Here is a 21819-nt window from a genome sequence, read left to right on the forward strand (position 1 = left end):
TGGCAGCCATTCCTCTTCCTGTCCAGAGGCTTTGCATCCACCTGGTGAGATCATTGACTTATGACGACCGCCAGCAATCTCACTATAAGGGTTAGAGCACCACCTGGAGGACATAGGGAGAACTGCAACGCTGGATCCCAGGGAGGTGAGAGCAGGGGCTGCTCCAGGCTCTCTCATGGTATGATTTTTTTTTTCTTGCTTTGAGGGTCTAAAAGCACGTGAAAACAATTGTACCACTTTTGGACCCTAAAATCAGGCAGGAATCCTACCGCCAGCAAGGTTAAGTTGAATTACTGAAATAAATGGACTTTTGCACGATATTCTGATGTTTCAAATTAGTCAGGAGGTGGGTGGATTCAAAGCAAAATACTAGGTAGTCTTTCCTCCCTTGAGATGGCAAGGAGTTTAAAAGACTACCATTCAGTCTAATCAAGCAGCATCTGACAATTGACATAGGAAGACCATTTTGAAAACCTAGTAAGCCAAATAAACTATGTAATAAAATATTTACCCACGCCCCTACAGGAAATGCAGAATTTCACATAATACAGTTTGTGGATACAGTTTTAAATAAAAATCTGTGTATGAATCTGTAGATTAAGGCTGCTTTCACAGTGGGACGTTAAAGTCCCACGTTAGCGCAGCCTGTAACGCAGCCCAACTCACAGTAATGAAAAATCAATGTGCTGTTCAGAGTGCCCACGTTGCGCTACATTGTAACGCTACACGTTGAATGAAAGTGCAGCATGCTGTGTGTTATACTGGGCTTTAGCTGCGTTAGACTGCTTGCACATGCTCAGTGACTAGCCACATGGCTAATTAATATTCACTGCACTGTGGTGACGTAACCTGGACTCGTAGTGTTGTCCGGATCATGAATGAATCCTTCATTTAATCCGGATCTTTTTTTGTGAGTCAAATCATCCGGATCATCACAATGAACGATTCGATTCACAGTGGATTGTCTGTCCGGAAAAAACAAGAACATACAGAGTGTACAGTGCAGGGAAAATCTGTCCTGCTAGTCATTTCACCCCAGTCTGCTTCCCTAGTAAAATGATTCAAATGATTCGGTTCAAAGATCCAGATATTTTCAATGATCTGATTCGAATCGTCCGAATCCTCGAAGACCTGGACTTCCTATCACTAACCTGGAGCGGCTGTTCTATCAGTATAGATAAAACGAAAACAGCGCACCAAGAGCTGCATAACGCGGCTTAATCTGACGTCCAACTTCAACACCACCATGCGTTGCGCTAGGGGCACGTTATGCGACCTTAAAGTGAACCTAAAGCCGATCAAAAAAAATGAGATTAACTCACCTGGGGCTTCCCTCAGCCCCCTGCAGCCGATCGGTGCCCTCGCAGCTCCGCTCCGATGCCTCTGCACCCGCCGGCGAACACTTCCGGTTTGGCCGTCACCGGCCGACAGGCATGGGAACGCGAGTGATTGTTCGCGTTCCCAGCCTGTATATCGCCCCCTATGCTGCTATACGCAAACAATCACTTGCGTTCCCATGCCTGTCGGCCGGTGACGGCGAAACCGGAAGTCGTCGCCGGCGGGTCCAGAGGATCGGCTGCAGGGGGCTGAGGGAAGCCCCAGGTGAGTTAATCTCATTTTTTTTTTATCGGCTTTAGGTTCACTTTCACGTCCCCTAAAACGCAACGTCTTGGTGTGAAATAGGCCTTAAGTCATAATTATACTTTCATTTTAATGAATTTCAGGAGAAAGAAACACAAACACACATAAAACTAATTTTATTGAATGAAAACAAAAACTCCATTCCATAATTTATGGTAAAATTAACTCACAACTTTCTATGATGCAAAGTTTTTTTTTCATATTATTCAAGGCACTTATGACCAACTTCTCATCCACTGAATGCCATTTGATCCCTTGCTGCCAAGTCAGAATATAAAAAAAAACAAAAACACGAGAACCCAATAAAAATCTGACGTTGCTAAAACATCTGTTATGTTAGTTACTGTTTATTGCAATCCGTTTTAAGTGGCACTGCTGCTCGGAACACAACAAGTTTGTTATTAAAGCTTTTGTTGAAGGGGAAAAAAAAAAAAAAAGAACGAAAAGAAAAAGTTGCAAACACACTTGTTACAATATACCACTCTCCCCCATTCCCAGCCTGTTATCAAAACGTCTAAGAGAGGTTTCTGTTGCCCGTAGCGACAAGCCAGACTTTCCTCAGTGCTGTGCAGCAGGGTGATAGGAAGGATCTGATTGGTTGTTACAGGCACTACAGGTCCTTCTTCAGAGGTTTCAATAAATAAGGCCCAGTTGTGCTCTACAGTTACAGATATGTGCAAATACTGCTAAAATTCTCATCCTTACGGGTGACTTTGCTGAATCGCCGTCAGTTCAGCAGAGGACACGACAGAACCTCTACAATTTTTATTTACATACATACATTACAGTAGGGTAAATACACTTCGCTTCAGTCAGAAATGTGCAAATGGACGCATTTGCATATTTTAAGTTACAAAATGCAATGGATGATATAAAGAGAATACAAACTTTAAATCATATCTTGTAGATGGACCAACAATGGAGTACTATGAAATCTTTCAAATTGGTACTTAAAGTGTGCCAGCAACTTGAACACTGTGGAGGGAACCATTTTGTACAGAGAAGGTGGTTGGTTTTGACCGAGTGGTTGACTAGGAGGCAGCAGGACATTGGCATTGTGGAAAGGATATTGACTATAAAGAAGTCATGTTTGAAACAAAAGACCATTTTGTTGGACAAAACACAAAAAATTAACTGCACATTATTATGATATGTAAAATTCTAAATACAAGTTTAATTCTGTATTTTCAATATCATGAGGCAAACACTGAACAACCAGGAAGGTATTTGGAATAACGTCAGAAGGAGGAAAAAGTTACAGAAATGAGACAGCCTATGCACAAGTTCGTTCTGCCAAAAATCGCATTGAAACAGAAGTGTTGTGGGTTGTGGCGACACTTCCGTTTCCTGCTGCCCTAAAGTGGGGAAAGGGCCTTATCCTTTATAAACTCTGGCACTGCTGATAGATTTGTGAATGGACATGCTAGAGGCCAGCGGGAATCTCTTCCCAGTTAATTGGACTTGTCGGACTATTCAGACTCTTTAAGGTGAACCCAACGTGAGAGTTTTATGGAGGCTGCCATACTTATTGCCTTCAGATCTGACAATGTCAGAAACGCTTAATTAGCTGCATGCTTGTTTTCTGGTGTACTTCAGGCACTACTGCAGCCAAATAGATCAGCAGGGCAGCCCGGCAACCGGTATTGTTTAAAAGGAAACAAATCTGGCAGCCTCCATATCACTCTCGCCTCAGGTTCACTTTAAATGAGAAAGAAGTCACAAACTGATGCGTGCAATGACTTGAATTTCCACTCATATTGTTAGAAAAGGAGTCTCTCCCCCGTAAAAAGGTCTATTCTCCTCAGTTCATTCTGGTATATACTACCAGTCTTATTCCTGGAAATAGCCTGGATCGTCGCAGCGCTAAACCATAATAAAACTTTCAGTATCTGCTCACCCCTAAAATCCCGCTCATTACTCCTGCAGCATATTAAAAAAAATTAAACTATTACTACTGCGTAAATTTGCGGTCATGGGCAGTTTCTTTGATTTTACACTTCGGCACAGCTTTTCTGAGGAATAGGAGACGGGAAGAGAGCATAAAAAATTGTCAAAAGTGGAAATGTGGGTTAAAAGAAACCTCCGTCCACCACTAGAAGGAAGTGAATGCGGGTATGCTTGCCATATTTACCTGTCTAGCAGTCATTGGTACAGCTACTTCATGGAAGTGACGGTCCACTGGGGATTGCACCTGCCTCTGCCATCCTTCCAGTTTGTGGCTTCATTTGAATCTGTGTAGTTAAATCAAATACAGACTTCAATCGGAGTCTGCATTTGAACATCTAAGTAGCCCAGTAGCACATCTATTAGCCATAAACTGGAAGTGCAACATGCTTAGGAACAGCTGAGGCACAATCTTATCCAGCAAATGGATCTAAGGATGGCTGCCCAACTGATACGTACAGCAAGCATACATTGCACCCACCTCCTCCCTTCCGCACTGCTTGAGGGCAGAGATCTTCTTTAATAAAAACTTCCATTCATCACTGGCTCTTTTTTAAAGGTGGCAATGCTGCACACAGCAGTGCAACCTGAATGATTGGAAATGGATAGATCAGACAAGTATAACTAATTGGTCAAAAGTAGGCAATGTGATGATGAAATCCATGGCAACGCAGGCAGAATAAAATAATCATGTGCATGTGTCACTGTGTTTAACACAGGGCTTTGTTAGGGATCGCTATATATTTGGAAATGGGGATAACTAAGGAGGATAACTAAGGAGTCCTTTCACACTGCATCTGTTGTGTTCACTGTCACAACACACATCATCATTGCATCTTACAGTGGCTATGAAGCATACTTTCATTGTACTGTATTGTTCACTGCTTGGTTGCACCAGACACCCAATGCACAATACAACTTTTCGGTACTGTTGGGTTGTGAAAGCAATGTGCATAGTGTGAAAGAACTAATTGTCTTTTTTCGGGTGGGGGGAGGAGCAGAACAGGGAGTAAAACTGAACCTACTTTTTTTTGTAAAGTATTTTGTAATTAAAAAAAAGCGCTTTATAAATTAGGACTTGCACATACTGCTCATGGGTGCCACTGAGAATACTTTTGACGTTCAACAGATGTGTGTACATACATTAAAAAAAGCTAAATATACATACACACACTTTATGCTAAACACAAATAAATAAAATGGACATTTCCATATAATTACATTCCCTTTGAAGTGTATGCCAATTCTGTTAGGACCAGTGTCCACAAGGGCCAGACCTGGACAGAATCTGCAGTGCTTCCCCCAGGCAACTTAGGTGAGGAGACCCTGCCTATCCCTCCAAGGCTTTGCCAACCAAATTGCACTTTGGTGCGATTCTGGACAGCATGCAGCAGTTTTCTACAGCACACCCCAGAATCACGTGTCGGCGAGACGCACGTTGGCTAAGTGAAAGCCGGCCCATACTGAATTGTCAAGTTGAGTATGGCTTAAAGACAAAATAGTCATCTCCACAGTGTCATCGTGACAAGCACACTTCAAGTATTAATCTTGTGGCTACACAAAATATATTTCAGATGGATGTTTGCTGTATTTACATACTTTAAAAGTGCCTAAAGATTACTATCCTTTAATTCAAAAAGTTACTTCAGTCAAGGGAAAAAAAAAAACATTCAACGATTTGCATAAAATTAACGTGTAGCATATTTACATAGTGTTTGATGGCTAAATTGTCAAAAAAATTATCATGTAAGGTCAAAGTCTTTGCGCTGCAGCTGATAAAGGCTAAATCATGAGATGATCCTACAAAGGAGTGGAGGGGGGAGTTTTGGGAAGGGAAAGGTCAGGCAAAAGCACTTTTTTTTCTTTACAAAAACAACTTAGTGAAATTTTATTTTACAATATTTTGGTACCCTCCCAATAACAAAAATATCTCTTCTCCCCCTCGTCGTAAGGTCAAAAGACTCTTTGGCTCTTCAAAACAGAGCCAAAGGCTATAACTTTCTAATAACATTTTATATATATTTATATGGTTTTTGTTTATTTTTCAGCGAAAACAGAGGTAGTGTGGAAAACGCACGCTAAAAGCTGGATAGCAGCATTGCAACAACAACACACAAGAACCAAACCTACTTTTCAGTAAGAGGATTACATTTTCGGATAGATGCTGGGATTTGCTCTCTAGGTGCCAACGAACATTAAGAGACAAAACATAAGCAGTAGAAATGAATATACTGATTATTGCTGTATGGACTGACGTCTGCTTATTTTTTTTTAAAGGAACTATGTAGGCAAAACATAAAAGTGAAAGAACTGACAAGGGTTTTAACACAACCAGAGATGTGCGTAACGCAGGACACTTTTCACCATTCATCTGACCACATCTGTCAGTGAGGCCGCCTATGATGCACTTTAGCCTCCAAAGATACACTGCAGCATGACTACCGCGGGAGGAGGGGAGAGAGAGAGAGAGGAAGCTGTATTAAGATAATACAGTCTATAAATGGGCGAGTCACACAGAAGATAGCAATAATCTGCTAACTGACCAAATGGCATGCCGTCTGTTCAATCTGAGCAGGTCTCTTTTTCAGAACACTTCAGCAAATTTTATTTGTTGCTAGAACCTCCAAAGTGTACCCAAGGTGATGTGATGAGATAAACATGTGTATGTACAGTGCCAAGCACACAGGTAACTAGGCTGTGTTCCTTTTGATGCCTTAAAGCGTTTACATTCAGGTAGGCAAGTGACAGTTTCTCTCCACTCAAGACCTAGCTGGAATATGGCGTAATCGTCACTGATAAGGAATTACAGCCATAAAAGTATTTCCTGGAAGAGAACAGCTCAGGGACACAGAGACTGTTATTGAGCAGAAGCAATAAAACATTAAATCTACTTTTTAAATATAAAATAAAACTGGGCTTATTTTTTTCTTTTAGTGCTTGAAAGTGTGAAAATTCAAGCATACAAGTGACAAGGTCTGTTTTATTAGACCATTGTCGGATTATAGCAAAGCCCTCACTACAGCCATTAAACCTTTTCCTGCACAGCAGAGAACTTCTGAAAGCAGGGGATAGATAAAAAGGTCATATATTTTAGCTCTGGAACACAGACTATGTTATTGAACAGAAACAATAAAACATTAAATTTTTTTTTTTTTTACATATAAAACTAAAACGGTCTCTCTCTTTCTTTTAGTGTCTTCAAGCAGGCAAGTGACAGTTACTGTTTTGTCAGACACTCAGAGCGTAAACCTCATGGATAAGGAATTACAGCCATATCACTCTTTCATAGCAGAGAATGGTTTCTAAGAGGAGGGGAAAGATAAAAAAAAGGTCAATATGTCACGTACGTTAGCTCTGGGACACTTAATAGGCTGCCATTGAGCAGAGACAGGAGAATAGGAGGATGGATACAATTGTTTATATCATCAGTTTATTTACACCTCGGGTTTACTTTAAGTTTAACGTTTTCTGCAGCTCATACGCTTCCCATTGAGTTCTGGTATTATGAGGACAAGGTTCATTGTCTGTTCGGCCTGTGACAACATCCTCTTATGATCATGTATGACTTCATTGTAACTCTGAAAGCAAGCGCTACAATACAGAAAGATATGCATTTCTGACAAAAAATAAATAAATATTAAGCCTGTGACTGCATGAACGGTGATGGGCGGCAACCATTTTGAAGGGTTGACATTAAAGCCTCAGTTGATTAAATCCCTATTCACACTGGGAACAGCAAATCTTTAGTATTTTGAAAAGCTATTTTTGCACCTTTTTTTTCACTGTACAGCAAAGAGATTTTGGAGCAATTGCTTTTTGCGATTCTTTCAAACTAAAACGCAATCGCTCCAAATTCACAAAAAAAATGCTGCTTGCACAGCGTTTGTGATTTCAGCTAATCACTGGCGATCGCTACAGTGAGAGCACTGACACACTACATTACGGTAGCACTTTGCAAAAATGCTAGCAACTGTCGTTACGTGAGCGCGCTGAAATCGATAGTAAAACGCTCCAGTGTGAACGGGTCCTAAACGTGCATGTGTATAAAATAATTGCTGCTTGACCTAAAATCCTATCTGAGCTGCATGCAGTGCCTCCATCTGCTGCCGCCTCTAAAAACGTAATGTCCAAGATATGGACAACTCTGGCAAAAAAAAGGGGATAAATTACCGTGATGGGCATTCGTTTTTTTTTTAATCATCTATCCTTTTAATATAGGAAATTAAATGTTAGTTAATTATTCCAGAGGAAAGGAGGAAGCCATCCTTGAGTATAAGGCATTTTAAACATACAACCCCCCTCCCCCTCCCAAAAAAACAACAACAACTCAACCCTTTCCTGTCACCTTAATTGAGCTTTGCTACCATCTTAGGAAACCACTGCTCAGGGTGCATGCTGGCTGCCACAGCTTCATGACAGCCTGGCAGAAAATAGACCTCCCCTATTTTATAGACATTTTTCTAATAAGATGGCAAAATGTGAAACTGCTACCCTATTGCATTTGAAGCAAGTAGTTACATCTTCTAATACACATTTGCTCAAATGTAGCTTTCTTCAGGGTCATTGTTTTCCACAGATGTAAGGGGTGTGAGGGGTGTGAATTGCTGGGCTGGGTTTAATTCTGCAACCCTTGTCCTACATACCGATACGTAAATGTATCACAAAGCACATATCTACTAACCTCACAGTTACTTCCTTCCTGTTCCAACCATTAAAATGTATAAACTATTTCCACATTGCAAATCACATAACTCTTTCCCCCCCCAATAAGAGAACTAGTGCATTTTTAAAAAAAAAAAATAATATAGACCCTCTTTTTTCAAATTACAAAAAAAGAAAAATAGTGGTCAAGTGACCAGCTTTCCAAAAACGTGTAAACTGATTTTACAATTCACTAAGCTTTAGCAAACGCTTTATCTAACATTTGATAATTTACCTCATGGGTAAAATCTAATTTTGAATTTACTAAGGTGTTATAGATTTATCGAATGTTTTATTGATAAAACATTTGATAAATCTATAACACCTTAGTGATTTCAAAATTAGATTTTACTCATGAGGTAAATTATCAAACGTTCGATAAAGTGTTTAATAAAGCTTAGTGAATTGAGGCCACTTACTTGAGTGGCACAATGACAGTCGCGGTAGGATGCAATACTCCTGCTGTGAACTGCAATGAAGATCGGACATAGACTATAATACAAAGCCTGAATGCAGCGAGTTAGAATAACATGATCAGTTACAACAGTACTGTGAACAGGCCAATAGAACTGTATGGGCAGTCAGCTGACATGCAGAATGATTCTGCAGGGCAACTGAGCACTGTGAACAGGGCCTTACTCCTATGTACAATAGAGACTTCAAGCTAGGCTTAGGATTAGCAATGGTGGGACATTAGATTAGGACAGTGGTGGCGAACTTTTTTTTTTTTTCTGTGGAAAACAATAACTATAATTTATGCACTCTCAAGCAAAATATATTAGAAAAATGTGAACTTACACCTGGTATAGGATATGTTTTTCAGAGTTAGCAGATCCTCTTTTTAAAGTGTTAGTGTATCTATGCTATAGGTAAATGTGGTTAAATCGCCATAACATGACACTCTAGTCACCAATGCAATATGCCTGAGTTACTTATTTTATCCCCCCATTTTAAAAATGCAGGGTGTCAATCCCACGGTTTACAGCTAAAAAAATGACTCTGCATTAGCGAGCCGCAGTGTTTGGTGAAGCGCTGATACTGAGCAGAGCAGAGAGAAGGAGCGCAGAGGATGCATTTTCACAACATGCAAATCCTTGCATATTTCTGCATCGGAACTCACAGCAATGCAAGTGTATGGGCTGGATTCCAGACAACATGCTGTATTTTTCCGCACTAGGCATCAGTTTCCCATGCAATGATTGTCAATTACGCAAGATGCGTGTGAAAATTTGCATAATAATGTGAATATAAGTACACTGAAAAACACATGAAATATAGTATCCAGCCGAACATGCACTATGAGACTGTTTTTGATGCAATCGACTTGAAATCCACATTACAATCAACAAGAACGTGTAAGTCAATCAGGTGCCAATGGAAAACACAATTTTTGCCCAGTTACACGTTTTTGTCTGATTGAGTGTCTAAATGGGCGCGGGGGGGGGGGGGGGGGGGGTGTCTAAAGCTACTTTACAATCAGTATAGGCACAGCGTTATAGACTTTATAAGGATGGGTAACATTCCAGTACAAAAATTGGGATAAAATCAGTAATACAGGTATATAGTGTGCAGTAGTGACCAGGGCCCTATTATAAGACATTTTAACAAGAATTAAAGTGAACCTGAACTCTCGCACAGGACAGAAGGAAATCAGAGAGGAATGCCCCCTGTTTGTATTTAGAGCGTTTATGTCTGCTACCATGAAAGCAGGAAGTAGACAGGCTGCAGATGTATTGCAGGATTGGTATCAGATGTAACAAAGAAATGTTTTTTAAAGGTTATTATGTTGTTGCTCATCTTTCAGAGCAGAGATGAAGTTCTGAGTTCAGGTCCAGTTGAAGTATGGCTGCACTGACACTAGACTGCTTTTCATCCCATTCTCCATTTAGTGTGCATTTACTGTGACAGCAGCAGAAAGTGTTGGACGCATTACATGAGACTGCCACTGGGGTAATACTGAGAACCTAAAAGCCAAAGAAGGGGCAGCAGGAAAAAAAAGCCAGATATGGTGTTAAGTTTTCTTCAGATTCCTCTCCTCAGGCTCTCTATATGAGTGCCACTTGTTTGTAATGTCTCCAGGTTCTGCTGCCCTTGTCCTGAGCATTAGGCAGATAGAGGGGAAACAAGGTGACATTTTACATTAAGCTATCATTTTTCAGCTCACTCTCCAGCCCATTTACTGCTCCTCAGGAATAACAGCATTGCCAGTCACAACCAATCTGCAGTCTGGCTAGTCTGTCAGGGATGCCATGGTAACAAGAGGTTGGTAGGGTTCATTATACAAAAAAAAAAAAAAACTGAAATGCTCACCAAATCTCACAGGAGTCTGTTCAATGTAAAAGCCTTTATCATAATAAAGAGAACCTGCCGTGTAGCTCTGGTAAGCCAGGTAGATTTCTTGTCACTATACAGGATGTACTGTGCAGCACAGTAGCCAGGGAATGGTCACTATTTTGGGTCAAAACCGATTTGCTTAAATTTTTGGCTTTAAGCTCTACACACACGCTAGATTGTGGAAAAACAAGCAGTCCCCGATGGCTAGCGATGAGTGAACATCGTTAGCGTACATTTGACTTTAAGGAAGGTCTTCAGATCGGATCATTAGCATGAAAACTGAGGACCTTGCAGTGCAAAACTCTCAACAAGTATTTTGAACGTATCAGCTGTTTGCCATCGTACAGTGCGAAAAATTAACACAAGGACATGCACCAGGACAGAATGTTCTACACGGACGATAGTCGCTGTCTTTTACCATCGTTGGAACACTTATTTGACAATTCTTGTCCAACTAGTCATTTATTGTTTGTTTCCAAAAACCACGATCAAGCATGTGCTAAAGGAAACTAGGATTGCGTGAAATCTGAGCCCTTATATGGAATAAACTAGGATAGTAGATGGGCCAGCACGTGCTGGTGCTTTTTAGCCTGCATGTGGCCCTGATAAGGACTGTAAGCACGTATAACTTAGGCTGCCTGGAATAATTGTTTGCAATAGTTTTGTCAAGCCCCCCTGTGCCAACACTGACAGACGCAAAGTCAGCTGTGTAGCTGAGGATGCGCTCTGTTGCTATGCAGGGGACAATGGGAACGCAAGGATAATGAAGTTGGCCGTCGGCCCGTGCATGTTGAAGTCGCCGTACACACACACGACTATCAGCTGAGGCACCTCAGACAACTTTGATCATGCGTGTGCACAAGCCTTTAGATTCAATATTAATTTCATATCTAGTGCCTAATATATATATAAAATACTGTTTAGTGTATGCTTTAAGGTCAACTGTAAAGAGAGGGATATGGAGGCTGCCATATTTATTTCCTTTTAAACAATACAGTAGAATCCCTTTATAGTAAACTCCAAGTGACCAGGAAAAGTAGTTTACTATATCAGAATTGGTCATTCATTATATATTTATACAGACATATTTAATGGGACCTGAGGATTGCGTTTACTAGATCCAGAGTTTTACTATATCAAAGTTTACTATAATAAGATTCTACTGCACCAGTTGCCTGGCTGTCCTGCTGATCCACTGCCTCTAATACTTTCAGCCATAGACCCTGAACAAGCATGTAGCAGACCAGGTGTTTCTGACTTTATCAGATATGACACGATTAGCTGCATGCTTGTTTCTGGTGTTATTCCGACACTACTGAGGCCAAATAGACCAGCAGGGCTGTCAGGCAATTGGTATTGTTTAAAAGGAATAATATAATAAATATGGCAGCCACTATATTCTTCTCACTTTAGTTGTCCTTTAAAGAGAGTCTGAAGCGGCTTAACGAGGGTCCCTGTCCCCCCAAATCCCCTCCGAAATGCGGGGGAGCGCTTCCTGGTTGGGGCAGGGCTAACCGCCGCAGCCCTGCCCCACGCGCGTCTGCCAGCGCGTATCTCCGCCTCTCCCCCACCCCTCTCAGTCTTCCTTCACTGAGAGAGGCGGGGGAGAGGCGGCGATGCGCGGCTGATAGACGCGAATGGAGGCAGGGCTGCAGCCGTTAGCCCTGCCTCCAGGAGCGACCAAGCCTGCGACCAAGTGTCACAGTGGGGGGTTTGGGGTGAAGGGACCCCCGTTTAGCGCGCGTATGCGGCGGTTTAGCAGGGGCACACGTGCCCCTGCTAACTATGAGCTCTGAAGCGAGATTTATTCTTGCTTCAGAGTCTCTTTAACCTCCCTGGCGGTCTATTAAAACCGCCAGGGGGCAGCGCAGCACTTTACATTTTATTTTTAAATCATGTAGCTAGCCTAGCGCTAGCTGCATGATAGCCGCTGTGCAGCGGCATCCCCCCTCCCCTTCCGATCGCCTCCGGCACTCAGAGCAAACAGGAAATACCGTTCAGAACGGGATTTCCTGTTTGGCTTCCCCCGTCGCCATGGCGACGATCGGGATGACGTCACCCACGTCACGGCATCGGAGGGAGTCCCGATCCACCCCTTAGCGCTGCCTGGTGGTGATTGGCCAGGTTGCGAAAGTGGTCGGGGGGGGGGGTAGCGGCAATCGGTTTGTACACGCAGCTAGCAAAGTGCTAGGGCCTGAGAAATCTCAGCTCGGGCTTACCGCCAGGGAGGTTAAGCACCTCGCTGGACACAAAGGAGAAACTGTAAAGCTTTGCATAACATTGAGCGGTCTCTACCACACAGAGAGCCAAGTTCAATCAATTCAGCCCATACTTGTGCTGAAATATTTTCAGACTTGAAAGGTGCAGTGTGGTGCCTGAACCACCATTCTGAATCCAGCATTCTGATTAGGAAGTATCGATCCTTTGTCCTTAGAGTAACCCTGCAGTGAGAGGGATCTGGAGGATGCCGTATTTGTTTCCCTTAAAATAATGCCAACGGCTTGGCTGTTTTGCTGCCAACACTTTAAACCACAGACCCAGAACGAGCATGCATATCAGGTGCTGCGACTGAAGTATGACCGCACTCACCACAAGCATGCTTCAGCGGTGTGATTCAGACACGAATGGCGCCAGAATGTTTAGTACGGCAAGGAATCTGTCATGGTTTAAAGCGGCCCTGCACTCAACTTTCTCTACACTAAAATATAAGCAACAGCATATTAACCTTTAGAAAAAAACATTTCTTTGTTACAGCTCACAGAATTCCTGCAATAAATCTGCTGTGTGTCTACTTTCATGAAAGCAGACGAAGGATTAACATCCTGTGTTTATATATTAGCTGTGTCTGCCGAGACTGCTGAATTTCAGTGCTGACACAGCTGCGAGATGAAATGACACTTGTGATTACCTACAGATGAGGGAGAATTAGATAGGCTCGTCTCTCCAAAAACACACAGGGCTGGAACCCACAGGAGCGCTTTTGGCAGCGCTGCGATACGCTAGCACTTTGCCAAAACGCTGGGCTAATTTTAATGGATGGGGCAACTTCCACAGTAGCGTTTGCGTTTCCCAGAAACGCAAACGCAGGACCTGCAGAATTTTGGGAGCGTTAGCGCTTCAATGTAAAGTATTGAAACGCTAGCGGAAACGCTCAGCAAAACCTAAACTGAGCGGTTTTGCTAGCGTTTTGCGGTTCAGCACACTGTAACAAAATGAAAAATAATTAACAAGACCAATCAGGATAAAAACGCGAAACGCAAAACGCTACGCAACCACTGAGCAAACAAATACAATGTTGCAAAACGCGACCGAAAACGCGCATGAATCCGCTTGCAAACCGCTCAGACAAAACGCTAGCGGTAGCGTTTCGCGTTTGCTGATTTCAGTGGGTTCCAGGCCATAGGGTGTATTTCGCTCATCTTTCCTTGTGTCCTGTGTAGGAATAATTAATGAAATATACATACTTCTGAAATTATGCAAGTTGTTATGCAAATATATGCAGCTTGAAAAAGGACCAATCAAATTGCATATATTTGCATAAATTTGCATCAACTCGGAAGAATTTGCATCTATTTGATCATCCCTAGTCCTGTGCACGAGTCCACTTTAAAAGGAAATAAATATGGCAGCATCCATATTCTTTTTGCTACGTGATCACTGTAAGAACAAGCTATAACCTTGGTGTGAGGGAGAGCACTGAGGCTGGGAGTGAAGCATGCATTACAGCAATGGAGATGGTTTAACTAGAAATGGATTTATTGTGTACGCAGCTCTTGTGTTTGCAGAAAGACGCCTAGTTCCACTAAAATTGGACATGTTTTCAGTTCAGTCAAAAATTAAAGCAGATTTAAACTCAAAAAAAGAGTATGAATACTGTAGAAAAAAAAAAGTGTCTGGATCAGGAAAGGCAGACATAATGGAATACTCATTTTCATCAAAGTCTTGGTTGGCAGTTTCTCCCGCCGACTTTGCCTAGGTGTAAAAACACAGCCAAGCTAGATCCAAGGGGCTTTGGTTTAGACTCGTTTTCTCTATTATCTTTTCCCCTAAAGAAATTCCTTGGTGATCCTCCATTCCTTGACCCAGACACTCTATACATACACAATGGTCCTTTCGAGTTTAACTCCGCTTTAAGTCTTGTAAAGTCAGGCTTAAGCATGAGAAGTGTGGTTATAAATTAAGAAAAACAAAAAAAAAAGGTCAGTATATTTATAATTTTACCTAAAGTGCTAAAAGAGGCAGTCAAAAATTAGGTCATCACATATAAAATACCAAAATTGCATCACTTTGCGTCCTGAAATTCTATTACTCCTAGGAACCAATGGACGTGAGCCATTGAACACTTCCAAAGTCTTAACGGCTGGTTTGAACATGCCCTGCGACGGTCAGAGCACCCACATGATGCAATAAGAAGTCGTCTGAATGATATTGCATCCTCCCCTTTGCTGCCCTCCCCTGCTGGAACACTTTGCGGAATACAAGTCAAACACACCAGGTTCGGTTAGTCACACCTCAGAACCGGTGTATTAAAGCTTCTCTCTCTCTCTCTTTCCGCCTGAGTTCCTCCTTGTAACAGCATGAACAGTAGTTCCCTGTTTCTGGGTGTCCGTAAAAAGTGCAGTGCGTCTGCTTACACTTGGTCTGTTGGACATTATAGAGTGTCCGGCTTTTGCTGTCAGGAACTCTGGACAGCGAGGCGGGCTCGGTGTACTCTCGGTAGCCGTTGCTGTGCGTGATGCAGACAGTCTGTTCAATGTCTGTGGGGTAGATGGGGGGAAGCTCTGTCTCTGAGGGGGAAAGTCCACCCGATTGTGGTGGGCTGGCCTGATAATGGGTAGGCCGAACTTGCATGGGTTGCCGGGGGAGAGTGGCGTAGGAAGGTAGGCTATTACAAGACCCACCTGCTACTTGTCTCCTATTGTCCTGGTAGCCATGGGCACCATCTGTGTTCACTATGGAAGGTCTTGGGATAGTAAAGCCTCCAGAATAACTAGAAGGTAGTGCTCCTTTCATACCCACATTATAGTCCATGCCCCCCATTCCATAATTATTAGTTGCTTGGGCATAGGTGGGCAAAGGAAGAAGATCATCTCCTTTAGCCTGCAACATGTCCTGCTCCATTCGCTTGGCTGCACTACAGTTCATCAGAGTCTTTTTCTCTGCCTCTCTCTGCTTCTGCTCGGCTACAAACCTCTCCTGGGCATCAGCCAAGTATCGCTGGATCATCTGCTTTTGGTAAGGCAAGCGCTCACTCGTTTTCAAGAGGCAGGCAAAGATAAACTTGCGCTCACCTTGCATGGCTGCCCGCAAGATGCTAAGACTCAGCTTGACATCATTGCTGTACTTGTAAGGGTCACCCTGGCTTTTATTAGTCGTGGATTTGTCAGAAGACTTCTCCGATGATGTAGATACGTCTCCTTGTGAAGAGTCTTCCTTGCTCCCTTTCCTTCCCTTTAGGGACCCTTTCTTCTTCTTTTCCAAGGTGTCCGCTTGCCCATTGCTCATTCCTGACTTTCCACCTTTGCTGTGCATCAGTCCTCCCATGTTCTTTTTCAGCTTACTCCCCAGGCTCTTGCCGAAGCTGCCCAACTTGTTGGCCACAGAGTCTGCTCTCTTCTTTTCTTTATCCTTGTCCTTCTCTTTTTTAGTTTTGTCTTTCTCTTTGTCCTTCTCTTTACCAGTCTTGCTTCCTCCATTGCTTGCTGAGCTACTGCAAACAGACTCTTTGTCCGATTCTCCAGACTCAGCAGCAGACCGTGCATCATCCCCAGCAGAAGCTGTTGGTGACTCAGGCTGGGCGAGAGGAGCCTAGAAAAAAAAAGAAAAGAAAAATCAGGATCTTACTTTGGCTATCAGGAAATGTGTTGACAACGGGGTTAGACTGGCTTGGTCCTGAATTTGGCGAGGTTTCAAAAATCCCATGCAAGCAGCAAGATTCATAAGTGAAACATGAAACTAGATTTGAACAAATGCCTTCTTTAACCAGGCTTGTGACTCAAAAACTCATGCAAGACTGCCAACCAGTGGGTGACCCCATATCTAGTTATAGTAAAGTCCAACTGGACACTTAACCCCCACGCGTACGAATTTCTCCGTCCCTTATTCCATCCTTTAACCCCCCGGGACGGAGAAATCCATACTTTCCGCGCTCCCACCGCTGCCCGCGCACCCACTCGCTCTAGCGCGTGCTCCCGCCGGTAAACACGCCGCCCGCCGCTCGTCCGGAGATCAATGAACTGGAAAATCCATTCCCGTTCGTTGATCTAAGCCCCGCAATGATCCACTGCTGCTCCGCTGAGCAGCGCGATCATTGTGAAAAAAAACCAAAAACTCTCAGCCTCCTAGTACTTCCTGCGAGCGTCTGGAAGGACGCTTGCAGGTTGTATTAAACAAAAAGTTACTGTTGCCATCTTGTGGCCAAATAGTAAAACTACACCCTAAAGCATTTTTTACATAGAAATAAATTCGTGTTACACAAAAAATTAACTCCTTACCTCCCACACTCCCCAATTTTATTTTTTTTTGTAATTAAAACAAAATAAAAAAATTTACAATTAAAAAAAATACATAAATAGTTACCTTAGGGACTGAACTTTTTAAATATTTATGTCAAGAGGGTATAACACTGTTACTTTATAAACTATGGGCTTGTAATTAGGGATGGACGCAAAACTGAAAAAAATGCACCTTTATTTCCAATTAAAATATTGGCGCCAAACATTGTGATAGGGACATAAATTAAACGGTTTTATAACCGGGACAAATAGGCAAATACATTTAATGGTTTTTAATTACAGTAGCATGCATTATTTAAAAACTATAAAGGCCGAAAACTGAAAAATAATAAATTTTTTCACACATTTTTTCCTATTTTCCCATTAAAACACATTTAGAATAAAATAATTCTTGGCATAATGTCCCACCTAAAGAAAGCCTAATTGGTGGCGAAAAAACAAGATATAGTTCATTTCATTACGTTAAGTAATGATAAAGTTATAGACGAATGAATGGAAGGAGCGCTGAAAGGTGAAAATTGCTCTGGTAAAACCCCTCAGTTGGGAAGTGGTTAAAGGAAATCTGAGGTGAAAATAAACCGATGAGAAAAACAATTGTATCTATCGTCAGTCTCCTAAAAATTACTTTTTTTTAGAGATCCCACAGTTTTTATATTTAAATCTAGTTTTTACTGTTTCATGGTCTCTGCTCAATGACCCCTTCATTGAAGTATGTCTGAGCGCAAATCTATGAATTGTTGACCCTTTTTATCTCTTTCCTGCTCTCAGACGACGAAAGGAAAGGGTTTTATCGTTGTAATTACTTATCGGTGAGGGTTAGGCTATAGTCTGACTCAGTCCAACCCGATCCTGACCCGAACAGAAACTGTCACTTGCATACCTGATGTTTAACTTTTTCAGGCAGGGAAAGAGAAAAAGGAACACAGCCTAGTTATTTGTGTGCTAGGCGCTGTACATACACATGTCTATCTCATGTCACATGTCACCTCGGTTGTCCTTTAAAGGGGTTCTGTGGGGGAACCTGAGGATAAAAACCGCCACTTACCTGGGGGCTTCTATCTGCCCCATGTAGCAGTAATGTCCCACGCCGTCCTCCTCTGATCCGCCGTTCCCCGCCGCCGGCCCCGGTCTAGCGCGTCTCGGCATCCAACTGCGGCTGCGCAGCCGTGGCCTGCTCGCTCCTGCCCGCGTTATCGTAAGCTTACTGCGCAGGCGCAGTACAAGAAAACTAGCTTCCGAGGATACGAACGGCAGCGCGCATTATTCGGCTATGCTTGGTGCCGACGGCGAGGAACAGCGGATCGGAGAAGGACAGCGTGGGACATTACTGCTACATGGGGCAGATAGAAGCCCCAGGTAAGTGGTGGTTTTTATCCACAGGTTTCCCCACAGAACCCCTTTAAGACCTTTGCAAGATTATTTTAAAATACTCAGAAGTCTAAATGAATTTTACTTCTTTGCACGAACCTCGGGTGTTTTAGGCCTCTTTCCTATAAACGGCTGAACTGCTTGTTTGTCGAGCAGCTGAGCCGCCTGGCTTCAATCGCCATTCGGCTGCAATTACATGCAGCCGAATGGCAGCGTTCGGCAACACTGCAAATGTCACTTTTGACACTCATGTTGCATCAGATGCAACTACTTGGAGTGGCAGCCTGAAAGCAAGGCAGGGCTTCTCGCCATGTAGCGCATGAGTTTGGCGTGGCTATAGCAGCAATGCTATAGTCCGTGCCCTGCATAAACTGGCAATTGCTGGACCCTGAAATACTTCTTCCTCTGAGTTGCTATGACTCGGAGGAGGAATAGTAATTAGCAGCACCTGGAATTTGTGCTGCAGCAGGGTGAGCGGTTCATCGGCTCACCCTGCACCAAAAACGACAGGAGCACACACTGTATGTACGTGCCTGAAAGTTCCCAACCGGTGGACAGGAGCAGCTGACAGGCGGTAGATTCACTGCCTGCAGCTGCTCACGGAAAAGAGGCCACAGCTTGACAACCTTGTCTATCGCCCCCCCCCTCCCCCCTTTCCAACATGTATGAGCATCACCAGGGTGAGGTCTTTTCTGTGCTCCTCTCCTTTAGTAAGCTGTCAGGCAGGTCTTAGTGCAGTAAAACGTTAAATTAACAAGATTATGCAATACAGTCTGGCTGGCTTACACAGTATCATCTTCCACTGTCTGATTTGGAAAGCCAATGTAAATACAGATTTCAGCTAGCTGTGCTTGTAGCTGTACATAAAAAGTGTAAAGCACTAGTTCAACTTTGTTTTTTGCATCCTGCTGACTGTCTGTCATTAAGGAGGCGTGACTGAAGCAAAGAATCACAGCGCCGCACCCAAGACACTGCTGGCATCACTGTGGCAAGACTCACACATGAATGTGCAGAAAATGCACAAGTACTTTCCTATTCGTTTTTTTCGGACATAAAGCATTTTCAAAGACAGAAAAATGTTTGATATGAAACCTATACACACATAAAAAGGAATCATAACTAGTCTGTATCACACAGGTCTGTGGAGTCGGTACAAAAATCTTCCGACTCCAACTTCTCAGTTTATAAAACCTCCGACTCCAACTCAGACTCCAGGTACCCAAAATGGCTCAGACTCCTCGACTCCGACTCAGTCTTATACATACCAGGGCTGTGGATTTTGTACAAAAATCATCTGCCTCCTACTCCCGACTCTTCAGTTTATGAAATCTCTGACTCCAGCTCTGTCTCCGGGTACCCAAAATTGCTCCAACTCCACAGCCCTGATATCACAAAGACCTTATACACATGCAGATGCAAAAAACATACAGGCCTGTGTAAAGGTGCATTTGTGTTAAAATATCATTTTATTTGCTTATACAGTCAGCAAAGGCAGGATAATAGGACAGACTTATTCAGTACTAGAAATGTATGCGCCCCATTAACTTGAGCGCGCATGTTGGTGATCAAAACTTCTACAGGCACTTGTGTTGGCCTGAGGAAGCGGGCCAAGACCCATGAAACTCGTTGTCTACCGTGCATGAATAAACATCACTTTCCATTAAATAACGGTTTGTCCTTGTGAGACGGTAAGCAATTACGCTTCTCATATATATAACATTTAGCAGTATAATATCATCAAGGGTGCCTGCCGCAGTGTCTTTTAGTATGAAAGAAATTACACATTCACTTCATATAATTTTAGCCACATGCATAGGTTTAACCAATTCCACCCCCATACATACCTGTGTCTCACATGGCAGAGAAAGCCAGGTGACCGTCATGTAACTATGCAATAGGTTTAACTTGGCTTCCAGAGATAATGTGACACTGAAAACAGAAGGGACACAGATGTCAATACATATACAACATGTAATAAGGATTCCTACAAAACCCTTGCCACCCACAACTGCTGAACATGCTGGAAGCTGCCACACCTCAGTGACTCCACTGATAAGACGTCTGCTAAAGAATGCCAAGTTCTGTCCAACTGCAGCAGCCGGAACAAAGCCAAATATTTGTGTCGCCTCTTCATATTACGGAATGAACAGCTAATTGAGCAATTACAGGGTGAGGGAGTCTAACCACTGGAGACTGAACAGCACATAGTCTTAACGGGTCACTATCACTTTTCATTTACAGCTGCATAAAGTCTGTTTCGTTATCCAGTTTACATGTACACCATTCTCTAGGACTAAAGAGAATCCAAGGCGGGTATTTGAAATCTTAAGAGGACACAGAGGCATGTTCTGTGCATAATCACATGCCTCTGTGTCTCTCTATTGCCGCCTCTAGTCTCCCCTGGGGTCTGCTGTGCTCCCCTGAAAAAGGAGCCAGGATAGCGACTGCTTGTAGCTAGCCTTCTATTTACCTGCAGCCTGCCATTCATTCTGTGCTCTGCCACCTCTGCCCCCCTCGCTGTCTGCCTCCGTGAGCTTCCTCCAATCGGGAGCTAAGCCGCGACCTGGGATGTACTTCCTGGCTAACCTTGGCACTCCAGCTGTGGTGGAACTACAAGTCCCATGAGGCATTGCAATACTCTGACAGCTCTAAGCATAACTCGGGGAGGCAGAGGCATGATGGGATTTGTAGTTTTGTCACAGCTGGAGTGCCAAGGTTAGCCATCACTGCTATAGAGCCTTTCAGGTCCTCTCTCGTTCTAGCGCTGTTCCCCTTTCAAGTTTTGTGCCTTTCCGACTCTCTGAAGATTTTCGGAAGCACCCTCATCCCCAGGGCCGGATTTACGCATGTGCCTACAGAAGCCTGATGATGGAAAGGTGGCTCACTCCCCTCCCTCTCGGGAGGAGCTCTCGGGATTCCACTGATGAGATCTCCCTTCAGTCAGGGGCACTTGTTGTTGCTACCTAATACTGAGCTTCCTCTAGCTACCTAATACTGAGGTTACTCTAGCTACCTAATACTGAGGTTACTCTAGCTACCTACTTGGGGGCACCTCTAGCTACTTAATATTGAGGGTACTTATGGCTACCTAATTCTAAGGGTCACCTGTAGCTACCTTTGCTGGGCAAAGTAAGTAGTGACAGCTGGGGCAGCCAATAAAATTGCATACGGTTTGGCAGGGATTTGTATGCTCAGGGAGGGCAAAGTCTAAGTTGCCAGGATATCTGTACCTATAGGTTCCTGTAAGGTAAATCCGGGCCTGCTCATCCCCCAATGCTCCCGAAGACTGGTGCATCCATACTGTGCATGTGTAAGC

The 21819-nt window shown here is 43.2% G+C and overlaps 1 protein-coding gene across 3 annotated transcripts in view; it reads right to left on the minus strand.

The window, feature by feature from the left end:
* Positions 1-1740: 1740 nt before the first annotated feature.
* OTUD7B (OTU deubiquitinase 7B) overlaps positions 1741-21819 on the minus strand; it is a 153001-nt gene continuing 132922 nt past the window's right edge. For 2 of the 3 annotated variants that reach the window (XM_068253205.1, XM_068253206.1), the window contains exons 10-11: positions 20348-20432; positions 14816-16428 (exon numbers count right to left, since the gene is read on the minus strand). In XM_068253205.1, coding sequence (XP_068109306.1) covers positions 15133-16428; positions 20348-20432 — 1381 coding nt within the window. In that variant the 3' untranslated portion in view covers positions 14816-15132. Of the gene's footprint in view, positions 1900-14815; positions 16429-20347; positions 20433-21819 lie in introns of those variants that run through there. The other variant, XM_068253207.1, reaches the window with a different exon arrangement.

Source organism: Hyperolius riggenbachi, chromosome 9 (genome assembly GCF_040937935.1).
Source record: "Hyperolius riggenbachi isolate aHypRig1 chromosome 9, aHypRig1.pri, whole genome shotgun sequence".
Classification (NCBI taxonomy): Eukaryota; Metazoa; Chordata; class Amphibia; order Anura; family Hyperoliidae; genus Hyperolius; species Hyperolius riggenbachi.